At 48.4% G+C, this 26240-nt stretch overlaps 1 protein-coding gene across 2 annotated transcripts in view; it reads right to left on the bottom strand.

The window, feature by feature from the left end:
• Positions 1–26240, bottom strand: part of CHRNA2 (cholinergic receptor nicotinic alpha 2 subunit) — an 83468-nt gene that overhangs the window by 33404 nt on the left and 23824 nt on the right. For both annotated transcript variants that reach the window (XM_075201147.1, XM_075201148.1), the window contains exon 3: positions 1469–1620. In XM_075201147.1, the coding sequence (XP_075057248.1) occupies positions 1469–1620 (152 nt within the window). The remainder of the gene's footprint in view (positions 1–1468; positions 1621–26240) is intronic.

Below are 26240 nucleotides of genomic sequence, written 5' to 3'. Positions count from 1 at the left end.
AAACTTCACTATAGCATGTCTGAACAATGGAATGTCTCAAGAGGAGGTAGGAGAATCAAGAGATACATAAGTCACGCATAGGCAAACCGAGGTGGGGGGGATTCCTAGTACCTGGAGCCCCCTCCAAGCCTGGGGCACTGTATAATTGAGGTGGCTGGACCCTGCCCCCGCTTCACACGGCTCTGCTTGAAAAGAAAGAGCTGCGTGCACCTAACAGTAGTCCACGTAGCATTGCCCATGTATATAGGGGGATAGGAAGAGTTGGAGAGCAGACAAGCACTGTCTAATTTTATAGCCACGTCCCCATGCATGCTGGTCATGCCCACTGGTGGGGTGCCGTGGAAACCCCCCTCTACAAGTCCTGCTTTTGCCCCTGGATCCCTTTGCCAGTCCCCTGCCAAGGTCGCCAAGCTGGATTCCTTAGTTGCCCTGATGACTGGTATTTCGTCCAGCCTGATTGGCATGAATATGCTGGTGTCTGTCCATCATGACCTCCAAATAGTGTCCTCAGCATGTCTAATAATCTAACACAATGTATTATAAAACCACAGGGAACGAGGAAAGCTATGAATTACCAGCTGTGGTGGAACTACATCTCCCAGCAGGTCTGGGTGACATGCTGGGGCATGTGGTCCCACATTAATTTGCCTGCCTGGATATAACACTGCATGAATGTTCAGTGCATACCAGATAGCGTATGTGAATAGGCGCAATACACTAATAAATTGTCCCCAGCACACACCCAGCTGGAAGACAGCTGCAGAGTGTTCCCAGTATCACACAATAGCATGCATCACTTGGAGGGGGGCTGCGGCCTATCCAAAATCTGGTTACAATCCCCGTCCCCTTACTGCCAGTCAGCCTCCATCGGATCACGGAAGGATAAAATAAATTTGAGCAGCTGTCACTCACGCACAGCATCCTCTGATCTCCTTCCTCTGTACAGCGGCTGATTACAGAGCAGAGGCCCAGCGCACTCATTTAACCCTCGCTATATCTCCTCTGAGCTTTGCGGCACCTAATCCACTCACACTTCACAGCCTTACTGCTGAAGAGGCGGCTGCAGGGGGGCCCACAGGCAGTGGGGCCCGTAGGGGATTTCCCTGGTACCTGAGTCTGACTAGAGAGTTTCCTTACATAAAACAGATATCCGTCAGGAATGCAAGAAATCTAGTCACCTGATCTAACCAACCGGTCCCCCGTCTAAGCTGAATCACCAGCTTGAGTGACCAGTAGCAACCAGTATGGTCATCCAGCTGCACTGAGATGCAGAAGGAACCAGTACATTGACATTGAGGAAAGCTGACAAAACGATGGAGCGCAGGTATTTGAGAGAATCCGTGGGAGGTGACAGGTCATTGGTGGAGAAAATAAATAACATTTTGCAAATGTGCTCCACCAGTATGGCACATGTCGTATAGATAAGACAGTAAAGATTCCGCACATGGTAGATTTAGGCCACACTCACCACATCGATGAGCTGGGCGATGGATAAGCCAAACTTCACAATGACGACATCCGAGGTATTTGGTACCGGCCTGGACCATCGATTATATCCACTAAACAGGCTCTTGAAGAGGCGTTCTTCAGCGTGAGAGCGCGTCCTCTGCGAATATGACACTGTGAGGAGAGGTGATAAATCTCAGAGTTAGGTCTTATCCAAAACAGACAATTATTATTATCCTTTATTTATAATAAGTCAGCATATTCTGCAGCGCTGTACTCTGAGATATGCCAGCATATTATAAATAAAGCACAGCGCATTGAGAGGAGCATGATACAAACACAACATGTACATACAATGCATACATGAAACACACTTACATTATGATTGTATGGTACCTGTACATGGGTTATTCAAGTGTTGTCAGATGCAACAAGTGGATATATTTTGAATGATCTCGACACTAGGTGGCGCCGTTCTGCTGCTGCCTGTTGATAGTTTGTGTTTGTTTTCTTATACATCAAGCATGCAGCAAAGATAAGATTTCCTGTGCAGAATACAGTATAAATCTACAATTTGCTAATGAATCCTGCCCATAACTCGAGAATCCTCAGGACCCCATTTTACAATTAACTCAGATTAGCAGAGTGTAACATAGATTTTCCTAAAGACCAACTTCCCATTGGACTCTGCTGTCCAGTATGGGTAAAAAAAAATAATCATTCGCCCTCCAGCCTTGTATACCCATCTATCGCCCTATTATACCAATCCTGGATACAGTCCTGGGCTAGAAAGAAAAGCAAGGTAAAGGATCCCTTAAGGTGACACCTACACAAAACTACATATAAGTCTGCATGAGTGGAGTAAGCTGGCATATCATCATCATCTATTTATATAGCGCCACTAACTCCACAGCGCAGTACAGAGAACTCACGTCAGTCCCTGCCCCATTGGAGCTTACAGTCTAAACTCCCTAACATACACACTGAGAGAGACTAATGTCAATTTACTAGTGGCCGATAAACCTACCAGTATGTTTTTAGACTGTGGGAGGAAACAGGAGCACCCGGAGGAAACCCACACAAACACGGGAAAAATATACAGACTCCACACAGATAAGGCCATGGTTGAAAATTGAACTCATGACCTCTGCGCTGTAAGGCAGAAGTGTTAACCACTAAGCCACTGGGCTGCACATACATACATACATACATACATACATACATACATATATACATACATATATTATATATCTTCTAGTAATAAAAAATAAGACGTGAAAACACAGATTAACAATAAGGTCTATTTGTCTATCAGGAAAGAACACAGTGCGCTCTCAAATTAATTCTTTCTCTTTGAAGCTGGCAATGAATAGCTAAATTACCATTACAGGAATATAAATAGGATCTTCCCTACTTCAGTAGACCTCTCAAACTGAATGTCATGCAGTCAGGGCTCCACCACAAGAACAAAAGTGTTCAATTAATATTTCTAACTGCGCAAACTAGACTAAAACAACCACTCAATGCTCATCCTCTGTAGCCTCCCTCAGATCACCAAATCAAACAGTATTCTTGTACTGAAGAGCTCGCATACTTTGTTCCACCTCTACGGTGATGGTAGAAGTTTTCCACTGTACCCCTCACTTCCTGAGTATAATGGTGGTGACATAGACCATGGTGATGTACGCCATGTGTAATATGTAATAACATGCAGAGGGGGAACCTGGGAGTATTAGATTATTTGGGAATTTTGTGGCTTAGAAAACATAATATTAATATTATTATTATTATTATTATTATTATTATTATTATTATGTTTTAGTTATAGGGCACCACAAAAGGTACAGGCTATTCAATATATTGGATAGCCTATGTAAACCAAATTAGTATTCATATTGCTCTCCCTGTTCCTACTTGGTGGTTACGCCATAAAAACGGGCTCTCTAAAGAGTGTCCTACGAAGTCCATGAATAAAGCCTGTGCACAAATGATTGTTCTTCTATTGTTGCCAATAACTAATTCCATATGCAATGGCGGCTAAATGTTTCCTCAGTTTAGTGTCTCCTTAGATAAAACAAGGTCACAGTAAGAAAAATGAAATGTGAACATTTTTTGGACTCCATCATTGTCCCGTTTCACCATGAATATGGGAACTAGGTTTATGATTTTGGAAACCTGCATTGTTTTGCTATGGACAAGGTCGAGTTTTACCTTTACCTGCATGTGTGGCACGAAGGGAAACTTATGAAATTTTGTGTGGAGGTAAAATCTTGTTTGAAAGTCATACTGGTGAAAAGTTAGGACAGGGTAACTAAAAACCTGACTTAAAGTTGTTTTCTCCAGCAGAGCCATAAAACCCTAATTTGCATTCTACAGACTTGTTGGTTCTGACCTCACAGGAAGGGAGGCTGTGGGTCCTGCAGCTTGGTTTTAAAACTGTACTGTAAATGTAAGTTTTGGTTCACTTTTGGGGAGTCAATCTGATTGAAGAGTGTCCCAGACTTTCAACACCAGAAAAATTGAAGTTTTACACTGGGGAATATGGGACACCCCAAAGCACTTGTAGTGCAAAATATTCAATAGATAGTGCTGCTAGATAAGCCTTTCTGCAGCCAGAAAATAGTTTCTGTAGGAGGGAATATGACACCCCAAACAGTTGGTAATGTTTGCAAAAATGCCTCCTCTATCCTCCTCTCTTCCTGCTATAACAATTGCTAGAAGAATTGCTAGAAGAATTGCAATAAGAATTGCAAGAATAATTGCTCTGTCCCTGCTCTAATGTTCCCTGCTCTAATGTTGCCTGTGACCTAACCCTGCTCTCTCCCTCTGTGAGATGGCGATGGATTGCTGTGGAGGCGGGTATTTATGGATTTCAAATATCGCGAGAACCGAGCTCCGAGATCCGACGACGTCACAATGACGTTTTGCCTCGATTTCTAATCCGAATTGGCGCAAGAGTACCGAGCCTGCTCGGTTCGGTTCTCGGATAGGTGAAGTTCGGGCGGGTTCGGATCTCGGGGAAACGAGCCCGCCCATCTCTAGACAAAACCTTGGTGGTGGCATAGTTGGTACGGCAAAGCTAGTGTGTGGCATAGATAGGGAAGGATTTAATCATTTTAGACAGACCAGGTGGTGTTTTTTGGTTAACCCTGTGACACACACGCGTCACGCAGGCTCAGGTGAGTGCTGTTCGTGACAGGCGGTATTAAAATTAATAACACATCAACCCATCTTATTATAAATTGAGGCATACAGCTTTTTTATTCGGGTGGATATCCCATTCACATAATACAATACATATACAGCACATCCCCCAGTTTCTCCCGGAAGGTTTCTCCAGGCTGTGCACAAGTCTCTATGTGTTAGATACGGTACTTGTCTCTGGCATTGTTCTCGCAGGCAGTGGGAGGACAACCAGAGCCCCGTTACCTGGGAAATCTGCTGCTGTCGGGATTTTCTGACTTTTCCTCTGACACTTTCTTATGTGATGACGTTTGCTATTTTTAACATGTTTGCTTTACATGATCAGCAATGTGCAGTAAACAAGCGGTTCTTGTCATTCAAGTTTCTAGGGGGTCCTGCCTTTGCCTGATACAATCTGTATTGTACAGTGTTCTAGTATACTGTACGTCTAAATACGGGTCTAGAGGGTATATTTACTAAACTGCTAGTTTGAAAAAGTGGAGATGTTGCCTTTAGCAACCAATCACATTCTAGTTATCATTTATTTTGCACATTCTACAAAATGACAGCTAGAATCTGTTTGGTTGCTATAGGCAACATCTCCACGTTTTCAAACTAGCAGTTTAGTAAATATACCCCTAGGTCCACTCTCCTCTGACATACAATACACTGCATTATACGGCCAATACATATGGGGAATATAAAGTCACAAAAAAACCACACAGAAAATAAAAAATATGTATTCAATTAATGTCACTTGTTAATAATATAGGATCTGATTCATTAAGTAAAGTTAAGTAAAAAATTGAGTAAGTAGTCTCCTGGACAAAACCATGCTACAATGCAAGGAGTGCAAATTAGTTTTCTATTCGGCACATAAATTAAATACTGACTGTTTTTTCATGTAGCGCCCACATATCAACTTTAAATTTCAGTGTACAAATAAGTTAACAAGTATTAAAATAGATAACTAATTTGCACCCAGGACCGCGATCAGGGGGGTGCAGCCAGTACTACTGTGAGGGGCCCGGACCTCTCCGTCTGTCCAGGCTCCCTGGACTGCCCGGGCCCCTCAGTCTGAATGACCGTGCTGCCACCTCTTCTCTGCGATGCTGCAGCTCCGCCTCCCAGGCTGGGAGCGCGGCGTGGTGACATCATCACTGCGTGCCACGTTCCCACTATATCAGTGACTGGGAGCTGCAGCATCGTGGAGGAGAAGGTAAGTTAATCAGGTGTTCATTTTATACGAGAGGAGCAGATAGAAGAGGGTACATTAACTACGCCTGGGGGGGAACATTACTATGGGGGGGGCAGTAACTGTGATTGGGGGAAAGAGAGCTGGACCTTAACTGTGGAGTGGAGAGGGGGACCTTAACTGTGGAGGGAAGGAGGGGAGAGGGTCACCTTAACTGTGATTAAGGGGGGGGGGGGAGAGAATGGGGAACCTTAACTGCGATTGGGGGCGAAAGGGGGACCTTAACTGTGATTGGGGGTGGAGAGGGGGACATTAACTGTGATTGGGGAAGGGAGAGAGGGAGACATTAACTGTGGAGGGGGAGAGAGGGGGGCATTAACTTTGGAGGGGGGGGCAGGGCCGGACTGGCCATCTGGCACTTCTGGCAAATGCCAGAAGGGCCGATGGCAGTGTGGGCCGGTCCGGCTCCCTGTGATCCCCCGATTAAATAAATAAAAAAAAAAATTTCTGTGCGCAGGCCCGGCTCCCGCGCTTCAAGTTCCCGGGGGCGTAGGACTAGCTGTGGAGGCTGCTGTCAGTGGCGAGGTAAGTGTAGAAAAACGGCATATGTGTGCAGGGAGGGGGGGCAGAGAAACGGCATATGTGTGCAGGGAGGGGGGGAGCAGAGAAATGGCATATGTGTGCAGAGAGGGGGGGCAGAGAAATGGCATATGTGTGCAGGGAGGGGGGAGCAGAGAAACGGCATATGTGTGCAGGGAGGGAAGGGGGGGGGCAGAGAAACAGCATATGTGTGCAGGGAGGTGGGGGGGGGCAGAAAAACGGCATATGTGTGCAGGGAGGGGGGGAGCAGAGAAATGGCATATGTGTGCAGGGAGGGGGGGCAGAGAAATGGCATATGTGTGCAGGGAGGGGGGAGCAGAGAAACGGCATATGTGTGCAGGGAGGGAGGGGGGGGCAGAGAAACAGCATATGTGTGCAGGGAGGTGGGGGGGGGGGCAGAAAAACGGCATATGTGTGCAGGGAGGTGGGGGGGCAGAAAAACGGCATATGTGTGCAGGGAGGGGGGGGGGCAGAGAAATGGCATATTTGTGCAGGGAGGGGGGGCAGAGAAACGGCATATGTGTGCAGGGAGGGAGGGGGGGGGCAGAGAAACGGCATATGTGTGCAGGTAGGGGGGGGGCAGAGAAACGGCATATGTGTGCAGGGAGGGAGGGGGGGGCAGAGAAACGGCATATGTGTGCAGGGAGGAAGGGTGGCAGAGAAATGGCATATGTGTGCAGGGATGGGGGGGCAGAGAAATGGCATATGTGTGCAGGGAGGGGGGGGGGCAGAGAAACGGCATATGTGTGCAGGGAGGGAGGGGGGGGCAGAGAAACGGCATATGTGTGCAGGGAGGGGGGGGGCAGAGAAACAGCATATGTGTGCAGGGAGGAAGGGTGGCAGAGAAATGGCATATGTGTGCAGGGATGGGGGGGCAGAGAAATGGCATATGTGTGCAGGGAGGGACGGCAGAGAAACGGCATATGTGTGCAGAGGGGGGGGGGAGAGGAACCGAATATGTGTGCAGGGGGAAGAGAAGGTGATTGAAAATGTCTGAAGGGGGGTGAGTGAAAATTTCTGCAGGGGGAAGGAGGGGGGTGAGTGAAAATGTCTGCAGGGGGAAGGAGGGAGGGTGAGTGAAAATGTCTGCAGGGGGAAAGGGGGGTGAGTGAAAATGTCTGCAAGGGGAAGGGGGGGGTGAGTGAAAATGTCTGCAGGGGGAAGGAGGGAGGGTGAGTGAAAATGTCTGCAGGGGGAAGGGGGGGGTGAGTGAAAATGTCTGCAGGGGGAAGAGGGGGTGATTGAAAATGTCTGCAGCGGGAAGAGGGGGTGATTGAAAATGTCTGCAGGGGGAAGAGGGGGTGATTGAAAATGTCTGAAGGGGGAAGAGGTGGTGATTGAAAATGTCTGCAGGGGGGGGCAATGGCTGTAGGAGGGGGAAAATAAAAATGGCCAATGTGTGTGGGGGACATTATATGACTATAATGTGTGTGGGGGACAGTATATGACTATAATGTGTGTTATTAAGTGAATGTGGGGCTGTTTGGGGAAAATGAGGTCTATTTATTAAATGTGATTATGAATTATTTAATGCCTGGGATTATTGTGGGAAATGGTTATTTTTATTAAACATAAATGCTATTTAATTTCTTGCTGAGGTTGTTTGGAGGGAGGGAAATAGATTTATTTATTAAATGGGAATGCTATTATTTTAATGTTGGGGCTGGAGTGAGGCCTAATTTTATAAGGTGGGTGCTATATTGAGTTAACACCAATGCTGTTTAGAGTTTTCTAACTTTCATGTACCCATTTTTTTTTCCAAATAGGGCCCCCAACATTCCAGGATCCAGACAAGCAGCAACTGATCTAAAGACACCAGCAGCCACAAGTGGGGACAATGACAAGACAGGTAAGAGAGAGCAGGACAGTCTGCCAACTGTCCTGAATTTGGTGGGTGACTGTCCCGCTTAGTCAGGATTTGGTCTGACTGCAAGGACAGTTGGGAGGTATGTCCTACTTCACATTGTACTCAGGGCCATCTTAACAACATTATGGGCCCTAGGCAAAGCAGTGCACCGGGGCCCCTAGATATAGATATATAGATGTATACAGATATAGATATAGATATAGATATAGATATAGATATAGATATATAGAGATAGAGATAGATAGATGTACTTGCTCAGTGACGCTTGAAGGTTTTTTTTGCAGGTTTTTTTCTTTTGCAGGATTATTTATTCTCATTGAGAGCCGTGCCTATGGGGCCCCCTTGCCTGTGGGGCCCCCGGGCAGCTGCCCATCGTGCCTAATGGAAAAGATGGCCCTGAATGTACTGCTTGTGAAGGCAGAACTGTGTGCACCTAACAGTAGTGCTCACAGTATTGCCTCTGTATTTGTTGAAAATGTGTCTAATAACCATATTACATCATAGGAGCCCCCTATCTTAAGTGCCTAGGGCCCCCGAGCCTAAGTCCAGCTCTGGTTAGCAGGAGGGAGCGGATAGCTACTCCCAGTCCCTGGATAGGACACAGCCTGCAGAACAAGCCGAGGACCTCTAAGTCTCATGAGATTTATTAATCTTGTGAGACTAAGAGTTTCCCTGCTCACTCTACAGGAAGTTCCCACTCTGATGAATGTCAGCAGCATCAGAAGCATAGATAAGTACAGTGGGCTGGGGGTGTTGTAATGTGTTTCTAGGGTGGGGGGTGGCATGATAGGGAGGGCCTGATAAGTGTAATGTTTTATTATAATGTATGTATCAATGCCCCATGTGACCACGCCCCCAACATGATGTGGGCACGCACACAGTTTTGTCCTGCTCATCAACAGAGGTGGGCCTGTATGCTTGAAATGCCAGGGCTGATTTTTAGTCCCAGTCCGGCCCTGGGGGGGGGGGGGCATTAACTGTGATTGGGGAAGGGGGGGTGGGGGACCTTAACTGTGATTGGGGGCGGAGAGGGGGACATTAACTGTGATTGGGGAAGGAGGGGAGGGAGACATTAACTGTGGAGGGGGGGGATGAGGGGGACGTTCACTGTGAATGCGAGGAGGGGAGAGGGAGACATTTACTGTGATTGGGGATAGGGGGTGCATGTATGGCGAAGGGGGGGGGCACATGAATGGGGAGGGGGCACGTGTATGGGGAGGCGTGGCCCTGCCAGATTAATTAGTACTGGGCCCCACAGTTTCTGTTGGCAGCCCTGTTTGCACCCCTTGCATTGCAACATGGTTTTGTCCAGGAAACTACTTATTCAAATTTTTACTTAAGTTTCCTTTAATGAATCAGGCCCATAGTCATTAATGACATAACATTTTTTTGTCACCATAAAATACATTTAGGATGTTAATAATGTCCACTGTACATAAAATACATTATTACAGTTGCTGCTGATTGCAAACACATGTTCTAGCTGTATACACAGCCGTCATCACTAGTAATCGGCACTTACACTGTATATATTTGATGCGTTACGTAAATTACCGCACAATACTGCAGTCCCCATAATACGCAATGAGAACTGCGGTGTGGGAAAATTTATTAAGAATTTATGAATGATATTAAATAGAACCATTAGGGGCATATTCAATTGTCGGCGGAAATGACAAAAATCTTGCGCTTCGCGCACTATTACCGTAATAACGGTAAAAAACGTTCCTATTACCGTAATAACGGTAATAGTTTTAATGCGGCGGGGAATTCAAAGAATTGAATATGTCCCTTATAGTCTTGAGAATGCTGACAAGTTGCAGGGAGGCTTGTGGTGGAAAGTCACTGAGTCAAAGCAAAAGAAAGGAGTAACTTTGCACCTGGGCAAAACCATGTTGCATTAGAGGGGGAGGTAATTTTAAAATGCGGGGACAGATTTATAGTTGCGGTAGGGCATGTCCTAGATCAGGGATAGGCAACCTGCGGCTCTCCAGGTGTTGTAAAGCTACAAATCCCAGCATGCCTTGCCACCTATCTGCTGGTTATCTATTGGCAAAGCATGCTGGGACTTGTAGTTTCACAACCTGGAGAGCCGCAGGTTGCCTACCCCTGTCTTAGATCAACTATAAATGAAAAATCAGCCAGTATTTATCTTATGTGCAATATAATAAACTAATTTGCACCCCTTGCATTGTAACATGGTTTTGTCCAAGAGCAAAATGTACTCCTTTTTTTGCCTTGCTCTCCTTAATAACTCAGGCCCTCTGTATTTAGTCTATTGCCCGGGCCCTCTGCCAGGTGAGCATGAGAAAAGCGATTTCCTGGTCACTATCTGGGTACTATAACCATACTTGCCTATTTTAGTAGGCGACGTCCGGGAGAGGGGCGTGACTAATGGGTGGAGGGGGCGGGGCACCTCGAATCGCAAATCGCGTAATTTTCGGGGCCAAAATTATGCGATTCTCGGTGAACCGCGTCATTTTAACCAGGGAATTCACGGACGTGGGAGAAATGCCAGCTCTCGCGGGAGCCCGGGAGACTGACCTGAATTTCGGGAGTCTCCCGGACTTTCCGGGAAAGTTGGCAAGCATGACTATAACTAAATTTCACCTTGTTCCGGACTGGGGTCTCCCTTACCTTCTGAACATCTCTTTTGCACTCACACCCTATCTCTGTGGGTTCTATTTATTTATTTATTAAAGTATGATCAACCATTAAAACAGAAACAACAGCACAATTTATGAATTTTTCTCCTGCCATAACCCATTTACCGTTTCTTAACGCAGTCCCCATATATCACTATGGGGACTGCGAAGTTCTGCAAATTTATTAAGCGTTACCTAGGTATTCGCAGGAAGGTAGCGCCATCTCAGGATGCCTGTCATTTTTAATGGGGACCAGCTGAAGCCTCTCTTCTGTACCTCTCACCCATGGAAGTGTCTGTGCGCCTATAACTTCCTCCATTCACGTGCAGCTATAAGCTGCTGGTGAACAGCAAAACATCTCCTTACTGGAAGGGGGACTTCACTGGGGGTCCCAGAGCAGCGATGCATAATAATTGTCACCACACAGTTTAATATAGACCCCTGTGTAGGCTAGTGCTGATGTCAGCGGGATAAAAATGTATATACACACCTTGATGCCACTGGCAGGATGACAAGACACAGTGGCTTAGTGGTTAGCACTTCTGCCTCACAGCACTGGGGTTTTGAGTTCAATTCCCGACCATGGCCTTATCTGTGTGGAGTTTGTATGTTCTCCCTGTGTTTGCTTTGGTTTCCTCCAGGTGCTCCGGTTTCCTCCCACACTCCAAAAACATACTGGTAGGTTAATTGGCTTCTATCAAATTTTACCCTAGACCCACTCTCTCTCTGTGTATAAGGGAATTTAGACTGTAAGCTCCAATGGGGCAGGGACTAATGTGAGTTCTCTGTACAGCTCTGCGGAATCAGTGGCGCTATATAAATAAATGATGATGTTCCAATAGAATCAGGATAATTGGTCCAGTAGGGAGGAATGGTATGGGAATAACCTGCTTGTTTAACTGTACTCTTTTCTGATAAAAGCTATTTATCACATAATGCCCACACTATATGCGCTCTGTCTTATTAGTTAGCTGCCAGCTCATTTATGTGTGAGCTAAGTTATCAATGACTTAAATACATACTTACCTACTTTCTTCAGCTCCCTTCCGGGAGCCAGCCAGTGGAGGGGGGCGTGAAGGGGCGGGGTGGCCGAAATCGCGTCATTTCGGCCCCGCCCCCTGTGACGTCATGACGCAAATTGCGTCATTTGACAGCGGGGGCGGGGCCAAACGCCGCGATTCACCGGGAATCGCGGCGTTTGGGATCTAATTCTGCCCACTTCACTAGGAAGTGGGGCACTTCCTAGTGAAGTGGGCAGAATTCGGGAGATTGCCACACTCGCCCGGGAGTCCGGGAGACTCTCACAAAATGCGGGAGTCTCCCGGACATTCCGGGAGAGTTGGCAAGTATGCTTAAATAGTAACATTTTAGCAGTATTCTGGCCCTTTAAGAAAGTATTGGAGAAATCTTTAAAACTAAACTAACCCCTCACAGCTCTGCTTTCCTGGAAAATCAAACTGATAAATAGCCCCAGATAATAAAGAAGGGAATAGCTTTCCATCTACACTGCCTGGCATCCGGAGAGAGTGTGTGATAAATAGACTCTGTTATAGATCATGTACGTCACGGACCAGGGAGTTAATGTCCCGTAGTCTTTCTTCGGGATGATAAAATGATACAGAGAGAGCGAGAGAGTAAAGCCTTTATCGTATATATGTCTGTCTCTCCAACCTTGTGTTTGATGGAGGGACGCATTGATACAGTTGATACGATAAGGGCCATTTCTTAACAAGCAAGGCGGCAGCCATCACGGCAAACTCTTCAATCTCAAATGCAGACGTCCGGGGATAAGCAAAGACCCCCACCCTTATTCAAAGCTACACCCCTGCGGCATATATGCCATGTTGTTATGTCAGGTTGTGATGTCACGTTGTGATGTCATGACCAATGTTGTGATGTCACGTGCCTTTTTCTGCGCAATGCTCCTGTTTTTTATTGGTAGGGCAGTGTGACTGGAGCACCCTGTGGCCTATTTGAGCAGAAAACTGCTAAACCGGGAGGTGGGGTATGCCACAATTGAGAAGGAATGTTTGGCCATTGTGTGGGCAGTGAAAAAACTACAACCTTATTTGTATGGACGACATTTTACTGTGGAGACTGATCATAATCCTGTAAAGTGGCTGCAAAACACCTCCGGGAAAATATCTAATTGTTGCGCTGGAGCCTTGGACTTCAAATTTATGACTTTGACATAATTCACAAGCAGGGAAAGGCTCACAGCAATGCGGATGGACTGTCGCGGCAGGAAGTGCCGGAACCTCCGGGTCACATCTGGTAACCCTGGAAGATGGCGGACCGGGAGCCAAATCGTTTGGACATGACACTCTGATAGCCGCATGGGCAAGGGGGGGAAGGAGTGTTACTGGATCACTGATAAATAACTTATGGTATCAATTTATTTAAGGGAAATAGTGCAGGGCGCTGATTTATATAAATTGCCAATGCACTTATTTTTAATATTGTATATATTTCGAGATAGGAAATCGTTATTTCTGAGAAACTCGTTTTTCCTGTTTTAACCTTACTAAAGGATATGCCTTATTTCTGATGCATATATCTGATACAATAGGCCTTTGTTTGCAAAGTCTTTTTTTGTATTGGGATGTGTTTCTATGGAAGTGTCATTGTTTTGGATTTTTAAATTGCTAGTGGAAACCGCCACTTAGGCATATGATGAAGTCTCATGCCTGACCTGGCCAAAGGCCCAGCAGGGGGTCGTTACTGTGTGGCCTTTTGCCCAGAGGGAATTTCATAGATAAGTGTACATTTTGTTAGCCTTGAAACGCATGAAAATCTATGTTTTGGGATCAGAGTACTTCCTGGTTCTAAAAATAGACTATTTCTGAACTGTATTCTATTTGAAACTTGTTCTTCTGATTTTCATCTGACCTGATCACCCTGGTACCTTCAACCAGGGTGAGAGCAAATAGACATCTTGCTTCAAGACCTGCTTGAAAACATCTTCAATATTGAAAAATCTAATCCGTTCTCCGGATGTCTCTGAGGTTTGGACCCAAGCTTTCCAGTACCACCGCTCTGTCTGCTACCCAGCAGCCCTGGTTAGTGTGATAGGCCAGGGGGATCCATTCACAGCATCCCGGATCCATAGTAAGAGGTCCGGAGTTACCAGCTCGGGTACACCAGCAACGTGACACGCTAGCAGCGTCAGTTACCCAGAAAGAGCGTGGTTCTGAGTGCCATAGAAGGAGCTCAGTGGTAGCATCAGGCCCCTCCTACTGCGGCAAGAGGGCGCATTTGGGATAACGAAAGGGAATGGTGGCAAAGTAAGCCCAGCCAGTTCCCAGCAACAACAGACAGGGTGGCATAGGTGGTCCATCCTGTCACAGGCAGGTATCTGTGCACCAAGATGGCAGCACATGTGGATGGCGCACAGCAGATTTTGTTTGCGAGTCAAGATATTTTAATGAGGGGGTGAGAAGGTCCCATGTTAGTGAGTAGCTGCAGAGCCTGTCACCCTTCCCCCCTAAAAGGACTGTCTTGTTATGGGTGCTCAGGAGGTGTCAGTCATCCTATATTATACCTCCCAACGATGTCGGCTGATTTTAGGGCTCGTTTCAGCTCTCCTGGGACAAGTTTGTCCCGTGAGTGGGAATGTTGGGGAAAGGGAGATATCTAATGGAGAGCCTCACGCTTTACAGCACTAGGCGGCCTTCTGGGGGTGCGGCGGTACTCACTCAGGGCTTGGTTCATCAAGGGACGCATACTGAGCGCAATGCACGTAATTTGGGTATACGGATGCCTGAACTCAACAAGGAACAGATGTAAAGATACGTGTGATGATGACGGGGTCTAGGTCCGTTCTGCTGTACTACACAGAATACTGCAGGATACGTCCAGAACCTATGTGGTATACAAATCTCAGAAGAGCGGAAAGAAAATATATATATATATATATATATATATATATATATATATATATATACAAGTCGCATTGCAGAACAGTCGTCATTGATATACGTGCTGGGGCAGCACAGTGGCTCAGTGGTTAGCACTTCTGCCTCACAGCACTGGGGCCATAAATTCAATTCCCAACCATAGCCTTATCTGTGAGGAGTTTGTATGTTCTCCCCGTGTTTGCGTGGGTTTCCTCTGGGTGCTCTGGTTTCCTCTCACACTCCAAAAACATACTGGTAGGTTAATTGGCTGCTATCAAAATTGACCCTAGTCTCTCTCTCTCTCTCTCTCTCTGTGTGTGTGTGTGTGTGTGTGTGTGTGTGTGTGTGAGTGTGTGTGTGTATTTTAGGGAACTTAGACTGTAAGCCCCAATGGGGCAGGGACTGATGTGAATGAGTTCTGTGTACAGCGTTGCGGAATCAGTGGTGCTATATAAATAAATGGTGATGATGATGATATATATATATATATATATATATATATATATATATACTGTATTAATGTCACCTGGTAATAATAAAAGCAATAATGATAAAAAAAATTTTTTTAACTCTTTCCCCATGTAATACATGCATTAGGATATTTTTTTTATGTTATTTATGTCCACTGTACATTTAATACATTTTAACAGTTGCTACTGATACACATGTTCTACCATGCATACACAGCCGTCTTCATTAGTGATCGGCAATTAGTCCAGCCCTGTACCTGGAGCAAGAGATATGGCTGAAAAACAAATACTTGAGAGATGCCCAAAGCTTGAATTGGACGCTGCTGAGTGCGCTCATGACTGATACGCCCTTATTGTACATTGATTATGGGCCCATTCCCTCCCAGAAACCCTAGATTGTAGTAAGTGTCCTTTGCGCTCAGTGATGAATTGAACGTTGCTGCGCTCGGTGGCGTATGAACCGGTTCTGGGCACGTGCAGAGCGATTTTGCAGATGATACTCACAAAACCGACGTTTATGTACCTTGATGAATTAAGCTCTCAGCCCCTATGTGTTTAGGGTGGGACTTGATGTTTCATATAGTTCTGGAAATGATTCCTCTGTACCTACAAGCCTTTTTGCCTTTTTAAGGTTTGAATTGTCCTACAGCGTATGTAAGTAATAAATGTGGAGAGCTGGAAGACGACAATATAGTGCTATATATAGGTTAGTAAACAATCTGTAAATTGTCAGTACGAATGTAAAGCAGAAGCAGATCTTTATTGAACACACTTATTGGACGATTCATGTAAACGCTCTGCTGCAAATGAGCAAACGGATGATGAAATATGACAGGATAAAGGACAATCTGCCGCTAAAGGGCATCTCACTGTCCCCCCTGGAGACCGGTCACATCCTGCGTCTTACGCCGTCACACTTTAAAGACCGTCTCTTGTAATAAGAAGGAAGAATTCCCAGAAGTATTAATCACACTCGAAATAAAAACCCATTTGAAAGTCAGAAGTGATAATCAGAAGAAATATCTGTCAGAACCCAGGAACCCCCACACACAAACCCAGACGGGGCTCATTAGAGTGTTAAAGTTTAATGAACAGTTAGATTTAGCGTTTGTGCCACCAATCCGGCAGCTGTCATATCGGCCGCTTAGAGGGAACCCCCGGGGGATTCGCTGGATGAATTTTTTCATGGTTAATTGAATTTTTCATCGCCTGCACATGGTGTCTTATATGACACATAAGCCTTGTATACTGAATAATATTAACCTGCGCAGCGTTCCCTCCTGCTCTGTAGGCATCATTAGACTTCAAGTTTGATTGCTGCTTAAGAAAATATTTGAAGAGGGTTTAAGAGTTTAAAGTTGAAGATGGAGGTGGTAGGTGAATTTAAGTTGGAATATTTTTTACACGTTATAAATTGAATCCAACTTTGAGTCAGGGCGATCGTGTCATAACGTGGTCAGTGAAGACAATGACTACATTTTTTTTTGTTACTTCAATAAAATTAGTATTTTAGCCATATATAAAAAAAAGGTGGCGTAGTTACATGTAGATGTTCAGTCCGATGCATCTCAAGAGGCGTTCAGGGCAAGAAGAGTAGCACTTGCGCCAGACATATGTCAGACATACCGGCGGGTTTACTGACGCCCCACAATAGCGTAGAGACGTGGCGTGACAGCGTTAGTTTTAAATGCCTACCACACACTAACCAGTGGCGGATCCAGGGGGGGCTGCAGTCGCGGCAATCGCCCCCCTAGCAGCACAAGCATACCTTTAAATTGTGGCCAAGATGCCGTTCACAACAAATGAGGGGTGTGGCCAACTGAGACCAGCTAATCCGAATGAAGGAGGGGCATCGCTATGCTAAAACCACCCCCCTTCCTAAAAATAAAGTTGTCAGGAACTGCATTTCTTGCCTCCAAGAATTTTGGACTATATTAATGTTTATCTGCCAGTACCTCTATTCACCAGAGGTGCTGCTATTGTGCCTTTCCTTATCATTACCAAGGGTTAACCTGTTGCACCAATTATCTCCCTGTGTATACCTGCCTCTCTCAATTACCTGTGCCAGGCATTGTTGTTTTGTTGCTATTCCTTATTGTTGTGTTCTCCTGCTTCTCCTGTGCTCTGGGACTTTCACATGCTGCTGCTGACATCACTACACTGGATTTCTTTCCACCCAGCCATTCTACCTGCATCCGCTGTATTCCTTTGCTAACAGTATTCAGCCTTACTTAGAAATCCCTGTGCAGTATTAGCATTATTCGATTTGCACTGTTTTCTGTATTTTCTGATTAAAACCTGCTCAATAAACACGTTATGCTTACATCACAAACCGAGCTCCGTAGCTGTGATTTCCATTGAAGTGTGACAAAAGTCTAGGTCCCCCCTGACACTGACACTGGCCAAGAGGTGATCAATAATATTCTTCTATTCCCAGGATCATGGGAAATCTGGGACAGCCTGGCCAGTGGATCCCACTGAGGGTTTCCCTGCAAGGCACCATGTAGGGCTATTTTTCCAAGACCAGGTTAAAGTGTAGAGTACTAACAACTTGGAATGTTGAATTAGTGGGATAATATGTAGCATTCATACATGACCCTCGCTTTTTGGGTGTAGACCCTGGAAATATCCACTCAGGAGACATATGCCCTATCCACAGAGCAGCCTTTGTTTACCTACATTGGTATTTTACTAATACCCCCCATGAATTCCCCCTTCCACCATTGCCACAAAGCTGATTATCTTCAACCTCTACCACGGTCCTGTATAAAGTAAATACATTCATTTGACCAGTAATTAAAGATGATAACTGATGGTTTATGGCAGCAAACAATGTGACCAGATTATGACAGAAAGTCAGCCTGCTGCTCATGTAATGCTTCCACCCTGGGGTCAGACTTATGTTGCCTTTCTACAAATCTGATGTAGAAGCCCCAAGATCCCAACTCGAAGCCTCCGGAGGAGTCAGATGGAAGGACCTTGACCTCAGCAGCCATCCTTTCGTCGAGGAGGTGAGCAGCACATGCGATATGTGCTCACCTCCTCTTTCCTGAAAGTTCACTAGTGAAGCAATCCTGCCCAGCCCACCCTTAGCTAGGTTAGCTGAGGGGAAGGGGTAGGGCTGTATTTTTTTATTGTCATGTTGTCTATCATATTCTGTAAATTGCTGATATTTTGAGTTTCAGGAGAACCCCCAGGATTAGTTAGATGGCAGACCTGGCCCACGGTGTGGGTTACTAGTCCCCAGTTTGGTTTATCACTAGGATAGGAAATGTAAGGTGGTCAGTTGCTGGCCACTGTTAAGGTGTGGATTAGCCAATATAGTGGATAATGGTTCTCCCGATAACCTCTCCTCTTAAATTGGTGAAAATCAGCGATTTAATTAAAATGCTGTGGTCATTTTCTCTCCACTGCTTGTTGTCATGTCTATTATTGTGTGATTGATGGTGGGGATCTGATGGTAGGAACCTCCCTTGCTTCACTTTGGTGGTTAACCAGTCCAAGGCTCCTTCCTTTACTGATATGAATCTTCAAATCTCAGACCTGTTGTGAAACTATGTACCACCCAGGCCTCTGCACCACCAGACCTGTACATCACCCAGGCCTCTGCACCACCAGACCTGTACATCACCCAGGCCTCTGTACCACCAGACCTGTACATCACCCAGGCCTCTACACCACCAGGTCTGTACATCACCCAGGCCTCTGCACCACCCAGGTCTGTACATCACTCAGGCCTCTGCACCACCAGACCTGTATATCACCCAGTACTCTGCACCACCAGACCTGTACATCACCCAGGCCTCTACACCACCCAGGTCTGTACATCACCCAGGCCTCTGCACCACCAGACCTGTACATCACCCAGGCCTCTGCACCACCAGACCTGTACATCACCCAGGCCTCTGCACCACTAGACCTGTACATCACCCAGGCCTCTGCACCACCAGGTCTGTACATCACCCAGGCCTCTGCACCACCAGACCTTTACATCACCCAGGCCTCTACACCACCAGACCTGTACGTCACCAAGGCCTCTGCACCACCCAGGTCTGTACACCAACCAGGCTTCTGCCCCAAATAGGTCTGTACACCAACCAGGCTTCTGCACCACACAGGTCTGTACACCAACCAGTCCTCTGCACCACCAGACCTGTACATCACCCAGGCCTCTGCACCACCCAGGTCTGTACATCAACCAGTCCTCTGCACCACCAGACCTGTACATCACCCAGGCCTCTGCACCACCAGACCTGTACATCACCCAGGCCTCTGCACCACCAGGTCTGTACATCACCCAGGCCTCTACACCACCAGACCTTTACATCACCCAGGCCTCTACACCACCTAGGTCTGTACTTCAACCAGGCTTCTGCCCCAAATAGGTCTGTACACCAACCAGGCTTCTGCACCACAAAGGTCTGTACACCAACCAGGCTTCTGCACCACACAGAACTATACATCACCCAGGCCTCTGCACCACCCAGGTCTGTACATCAACCAGTCCTCTGCACCACCAGACCTGTACATCACCCAGGCCTCTGCACCACCAGACCTGTACGTCACCCAGGCCTCTGCACCACCCAGGTCTGTACACCAACCAGGCATCTGCCCCACAGAGGTCTAAACACCAACCAGTCTTCTGCACCATCCAGGCCTCTTACCACCTTTCCTTAGTGGTAGGGATCTAGGGTAAGGATCAGCAGCTAGATTAGCTAAGGTTTCATGGGTACTACTTGTAATCTAGTTATGATTGATCTGGACTTTACTGAAGCTGTGTTTTTTCTTTAATATTACTGGTTCTAATCTGTTCACAGAATTCAGTTGATTTAACCTTGTAGTTGATTTGTTTTTGATACAACGGTACCTGTGATTCAGACAATTATTGCACTAATTGAAGATTGAGGTGAATCTGATGTATTTAGAAAATTGCTTTCCTTGGGCTAAAATATTTTTTGATATAGTGCCAATGTTACTTTTCCATGTCATTGAACCAAGCAAATCTTTTGGCACAAGGTCTGTATGTATTTTTCGCTATTACCAATCATATATATTTTGTCATATATTAAATTCCAATAAATTGTTAACTCTCTTGAGCTGATGAGACCTCCCTTGTCCCATGCCTTTATTAGTGTCAAATCCAGAGGTGCCTGGCAGAAATTCGTCCACTACACAAGCACCCACACTGTCTCTCTCACTGGGGAGACAGCTCAGTGCTGAGCTGAGTAGACACCTTAGTGAGGAGCTGAGGACACATACCAGTGAGGGGCTGAGGAGACAGATCAGCGAGGGACTGAAGAGACAGATCACTGAGGAGCTGAGAAGACAGCTCAGTGAGGGTCTGAGGAGACAGCTCAGTGAGGGTCTGAGGAGACAGCTCAGTTAGGATAAGAGCAGACAGCTCAGTGAGGAGCTGAGGAGACAGCTCAGTGAGGGTCTGAGGAGACAGCTCAGTGAGGGTCTGAGGAGACAGCTCAGTGAGGAGCTGAGGAAACAGGTCAGTGAGGAGCTGAGGAGACAGCTCAGTGAGGGGCTGAGGAGACAGATCAGTGAGAGGCTGAGGAGACAGCTCAGTGAGGGGCTGAGGAGACAGCTCAGTTAGGAGCTGAGGAGACAGATCAGTGAGAGGCTGAGGAGACAGCTCAGTGAGAGGCTGAGGAGACAGATCAGTGAGGGTCTGAGGAGACAGCTCAGTGAGGAGCTGAGGAAACAGGTCAGTGAGGAGCTGAGGAGACAGCTCAGTGAGAGGCTGAGGAGACAGCTCAGTGAGGGGCTGAGGAGACAGATCAGTGAGAGGCTGAGGAGACAGCTCAGTGAGGAGCTGAGGAGACAGCTCAGTGAGGGGCTGAGGAGACAGCTCAGTGAGGGGCAAAGGAGACAGCTCAGTGAGGGGCTGAGGAGACAGCTCAGTGAGGGGCTGAGGAGACAGCTCAGTGAGGAGCTGAGGAGACAGATCAGTGAGAGGCTGAGGAGACAGCTCAGTGAGGAGCTGAGGAGACAGATCAGTGAGGGTCTGAGGAGACAGCTCAGTGAGGAGCTGAGGAAACAGGTCAGTGAGGAGCTGAGGAGACAGCTCAGTGAGAGGCTGAGGAGACAGATCAGTGAGAGGCTGAGGAGACAGCTCAGTGAGGGGCTGAGGAGACAGATCAGTGAGGAGCTGAGGAGATAGATTAGTGAGAGGCTGAGGAGACAGCTCAGTGAGGGGCTGAGGAGACAGATCAGTGAGGAGCTGAGGAGAAAGATCAGTGAGAGGCTGAGGAGACAGCTCAGTGAGGGGCTGAGGAAACAGATCAGTGAGGGGCTGAGGAGACAGATCAGTGAGGGGCTGAGGAGACAGCTCAGCGAGAGGCTGAGGAGACAGATCAGTGAGGAGCTGAGGAGACAGGTCAGTGAGGAGCTGAGGAGACAGATCAGTGAGGAGCTAAGGAGACAGCTCAGTGAGGAGCTGAGGAGACAGATCAGTGAGAGGCTGAGGAGACAGATCAGTGAGGAGCTGAGGAGACAGCTCAGTGAGGAGTTGAGGAGACAGATCAGTGAGGGGCTGAGGAGACAGATAAGTGAGGAGCTGAGGAGACAGCTCAGTGAGGGGCTGAGGAGACAGATCAGTGAGGGACTGAGGAGACATCTCAGTGAGGGGCTGAGGAGACAGATCAGTGAGGAGCTGAGGAGACAGCTCAGGAGGAGCTGAGGAGACAGATCAGTGAGGGGCTGAGGAGACAGATGAGTGAGGAGCTGAGGAGACAGCTCAGTGAGGGGCTGATAAGACAGATCAGTGAGGGGCTGAGGAGACAGCTCAGTGAGGGGCTGAGGAGACAGATTAGTGAGGATCTGAGGAGACAGATCAGTGAGGGGCTGAGGAGACAGATCAGTGAGGGGCTGAGGAAACAGATCAGTGAGGGGCTGAGGAGACAGATCAGTGAGGAGCTCAGGAGACAGATCAGTGAGAGACTGAGGAGACAGCTCAGTGAGGGGCTGAGGAGACAGATCAGTGAGGAGCTGAGGAGAAAGATCAGTGAGAGGCTGAGGAGACAGCTCAGTGAGGGGCTGAGGAAACAGATCAGTGAGGGGCTGAGGAGGCAGATCAGTGAGGGGTTGAGGAGACAGCTCAGTGAGGGGCTAAGGAGACAGCTCAGTGAGGAGCTGAGGAGACAGCTCAGTGAGGAGCTGAGGAGACAGAACAGTGAGGGGCTGAGGAGACAGATGAGTGAGGAGCTGAGGAGACAGCTCAGTGAGGGGCTGAGGAGACAAATCAGTGAGGAGTTGAGGAGACAGCTCAGGAGGAGCTGAGGAGACAGCTCAGTGAGGGGCTGAGGAGACAGCTCAGTGAGGGGCTGAGGAGACAGCTCAGTGAGGAGCTGAGGAGACAGATCAGTGAGGAGCTGAGGAGACAGATCAGTGAGGAGCTGAGGAGACAGCTCAGTGAGGGTCTGAGGAGACAGCTCAGTTAGGATAAGAGCAGACATCTCAGTGAGGAGCTGAGGAGACAGCTCAGTGAGGGTCTGTGGAGACAGCTCAGTGAGGGTCTGAGGAGACAGCTCAGTGAGGAGCTGAGGAGACAGCTCAGTGAGGGGCTGAGGAGACAGCTCAGTGAGGGGCTGAGGAGACAGATCAGGGAGAGGCTGAGGAGACAGCTCAGTGAGGAGCTGAGGAGACAGCTCAGTGAGGGGCTGAGGAGACAGCTCAGTGAGAGGCAAAGGAGACAGCTCAGTGAGGGGCTGAGGAGACAGCTCAGTGAGGAGCTGAGGAGACAGATCAGTGAGAGGCTGAGGAGACAGCTCAGTGAGGGGCTGAGGAGACAGATCAGTGAGGGTCTGAGGAGACAGCTCAGTGAGGAGCTGAGGAAACAGGTCAGTGAGGGGCTGAGGAGACAGATCAGTAAGGGGCTGAGGAGACATCTCAGTGAGGGGCTGAGGAGACAGATCAGTGAGGAGCTGAGGAGACAGCTCAGGAGGAGCTGAGGAGACAGATCACTGAGGGGCTGAGGAGACAGATGAGTGAGGAGCTGAGGAGACAGCTCAGTGAGGGGCTGATAAGACAGATCAGTGAGGGGCTGAGGAGACAGCTCAGTGAGGGGCTGAGGAGACAGATTAGTGAGGAGCTGAGGAGACAGATCAGTGAGGTGCTGAGGAGACAGATCAGTGAGGGGCTGAGGAAACAGATCAGTGAGGAGCTGAGGAGAAAGATCAGTGAGAGGCTGAGGAGACAGCTCAGTGAGGGGCTGAGGAAACAGATCAGTGAGGGGCTGAGGAGGCAGATGAGTGAGGGGTTGAGGAGACAGCTCAGTGAGGGGCTGAGGAGACAGCTCAGTCAGGAGCTGAGGAGACAGCTCAGTGAGGAGCTGAGGAGTCAGATCAGTGAGGTGCTGAGGAGACAGATGAGTGAAGAGCTGAGGAGACAGCTCAGTGAGGGGCTGAGGAGACAGATCAGTGAGGAGTTGAGGAGACAGATCAGTGAGGGGCTGAGGAGACAGATAAGTGAGGAGCTGAGGAGACAGCTCAGTGAGGGGCTGAGGAGACAGATCAGTGAGGGACTGAGGAGACATCTCAGTGAGGGGCTGAGGAGACAGATCAGTGAGGAGCTGAGGAGACAGCTCAGGAGGAGCTGAGGAGACAGATCAGTGAGGGGCTGAGGAGACAGATGAGTGAGGAGCTGAGGAGACAGCTCAGTGAGGGGCTGATAAGACAGATCAGTGAGGGGCTGAGGAGACAGCTCAGTGAGGGGCTGAGGAGACAGATTAGTGAGGATCTGAGGAGACAGATCAGTGAGGGGCTGAGGAGACAGATCAGTGAGGGGCTGAGGAAACAGATCAGTGAGGGGCTGAGGAGACAGATCAGTGAGGAGCTCAGGAGACAGATCAGTGAGAGACTGAGGAGACAGCTCAGTGAGGGGCTGAGGAGACAGATCAGTGAGGAGCTGAGGAGAAAGATCAGTGAGAGGCTGAGGAGACAGCTCAGTGAGGGGCTGAGGAAACAGATCAGTGAGGGGCTGAGGAGGCAGATCAGTGAGGGGTTGAGGAGACAGCTCAGTGAGGGGCTAAGGAGACAGCTCAGTGAGGAGCTGAGGAGACAGCTCAGTGAGGAGCTGAGGAGACAGAACAGTGAGGGGCTGAGGAGACAGATGAGTGAGGAGCTGAGGAGACAGCTCAGTGAGGGGCTGAGGAGACAAATCAGTGAGGAGTTGAGGAGACAGCTCAGGAGGAGCTGAGGAGACAGCTCAGTGAGGGGCTGAGGAGACAGCTCAGTGAGGGGCTGAGGAGACAGCTCAGTGAGGAGCTGAGGAGACAGATCAGTGAGGAGCTGAGGAGACAGATCAGTGAGGAGCTGAGGAGACAGCTCAGTGAGGGTCTGAGGAGACAGCTCAGTTAGGATAAGAGCAGACATCTCAGTGAGGAGCTGAGGAGACAGCTCAGTGAGGGTCTGTGGAGACAGCTCAGTGAGGGTCTGAGGAGACAGCTCAGTGAGGAGCTGAGGAGACAGCTCAGTGAGGGGCTGAGGAGACAGCTCAGTGAGGGGCTGAGGAGACAGATCAGGGAGAGGCTGAGGAGACAGCTCAGTGAGGAGCTGAGGAGACAGCTCAGTGAGGGGCTGAGGAGACAGCTCAGTGAGAGGCAAAGGAGACAGCTCAGTGAGGGGCTGAGGAGACAGCTCAGTGAGGAGCTGAGGAGACAGATCAGTGAGAGGCTGAGGAGACAGCTCAGTGAGGGGCTGAGGAGACAGATCAGTGAGGGTCTGAGGAGACAGCTCAGTGAGGAGCTGAGGAAACAGGTCAGTGAGGGGCTGAGGAGACAGATCAGTAAGGGGCTGAGGAGACATCTCAGTGAGGGGCTGAGGAGACAGATCAGTGAGGAGCTGAGGAGACAGCTCAGGAGGAGCTGAGGAGACAGATCACTGAGGGGCTGAGGAGACAGATGAGTGAGGAGCTGAGGAGACAGCTCAGTGAGGGGCTGATAAGACAGATCAGTGAGGGGCTGAGGAGACAGCTCAGTGAGGGGCTGAGGAGACAGATTAGTGAGGAGCTGAGGAGACAGATCAGTGAGGTGCTGAGGAGACAGATCAGTGAGGGGCTGAGGAAACAGATCAGTGAGGAGCTGAGGAGAAAGATCAGTGAGAGGCTGAGGAGACAGCTCAGTGAGGGGCTGAGGAAACAGATCAGTGAGGGGCTGAGGAGGCAGATGAGTGAGGGGTTGAGGAGACAGCTCAGTGAGGGGCTGAGGAGACAGCTCAGTCAGGAGCTGAGGAGACAGCTCAGTGAGGAGCTGAGGAGTCAGATCAGTGAGGTGCTGAGGAGACAGATGAGTGAAGAGCTGAGGAGACAGCTCAGTGAGGGGCTGAGGAGACAGATCAGTGAGGAGTTGAGGAGACAGCTCAGGAGGAGCTGAGGAGACAGCTCAGTGAGGGGCTGAGGAGACAGCTCAGTGAGGAGCTGAGGAGACAGATCAGTGAGGAGCTGAGGAGACAGATCAGTGAGGAGCTGAGGAGACAGATCAGTGAGGAGCTGAGGAGACAGCTCAGTGAGGGTCTGAGGAGACAGCTCAGTTAGGATAAGAGCAGACATCTCAGTGAGGAGCTGAGGAAACAGGTCAGTGAGGAGCTGAGGAGACAGCTCAGTGAGGGGCTGAGGAGACAGCTCAGTGAGGGTCTGAGGAGACAGATCAGTGAGGAGCTGAGGAGACAGTTCACTGAGGAGCTGAGAAGACAGCTCAGTGAGGGTCTGAGGAGACAGCTCAGTGAGGATCTGAGGAGACAGCTCAGTTAGGATAAGAGCAGACAGCTCAGTGAGGAGCTGAGGAAACAGGTAGGTAAGGAGCTGAGGAGACAGCTCATTGAGGGGCTGAGGAGACAGATCAGTGGGAGGCTGAGGAGACAGCTCAGTGAGGGGCTGAGGAGACAGCTCAGTGAGGAGCTGAGGAGACAGATCAGTGAGAGGCTGAGGAGACAG

This window comes from Mixophyes fleayi, chromosome 3, assembly GCF_038048845.1.
Source record: "Mixophyes fleayi isolate aMixFle1 chromosome 3, aMixFle1.hap1, whole genome shotgun sequence".
In the NCBI taxonomy this organism is placed as follows: domain Eukaryota; kingdom Metazoa; phylum Chordata; class Amphibia; order Anura; family Limnodynastidae; genus Mixophyes; species Mixophyes fleayi.
This window is presented reverse-complemented; position numbering and strand designations above follow the sequence as displayed.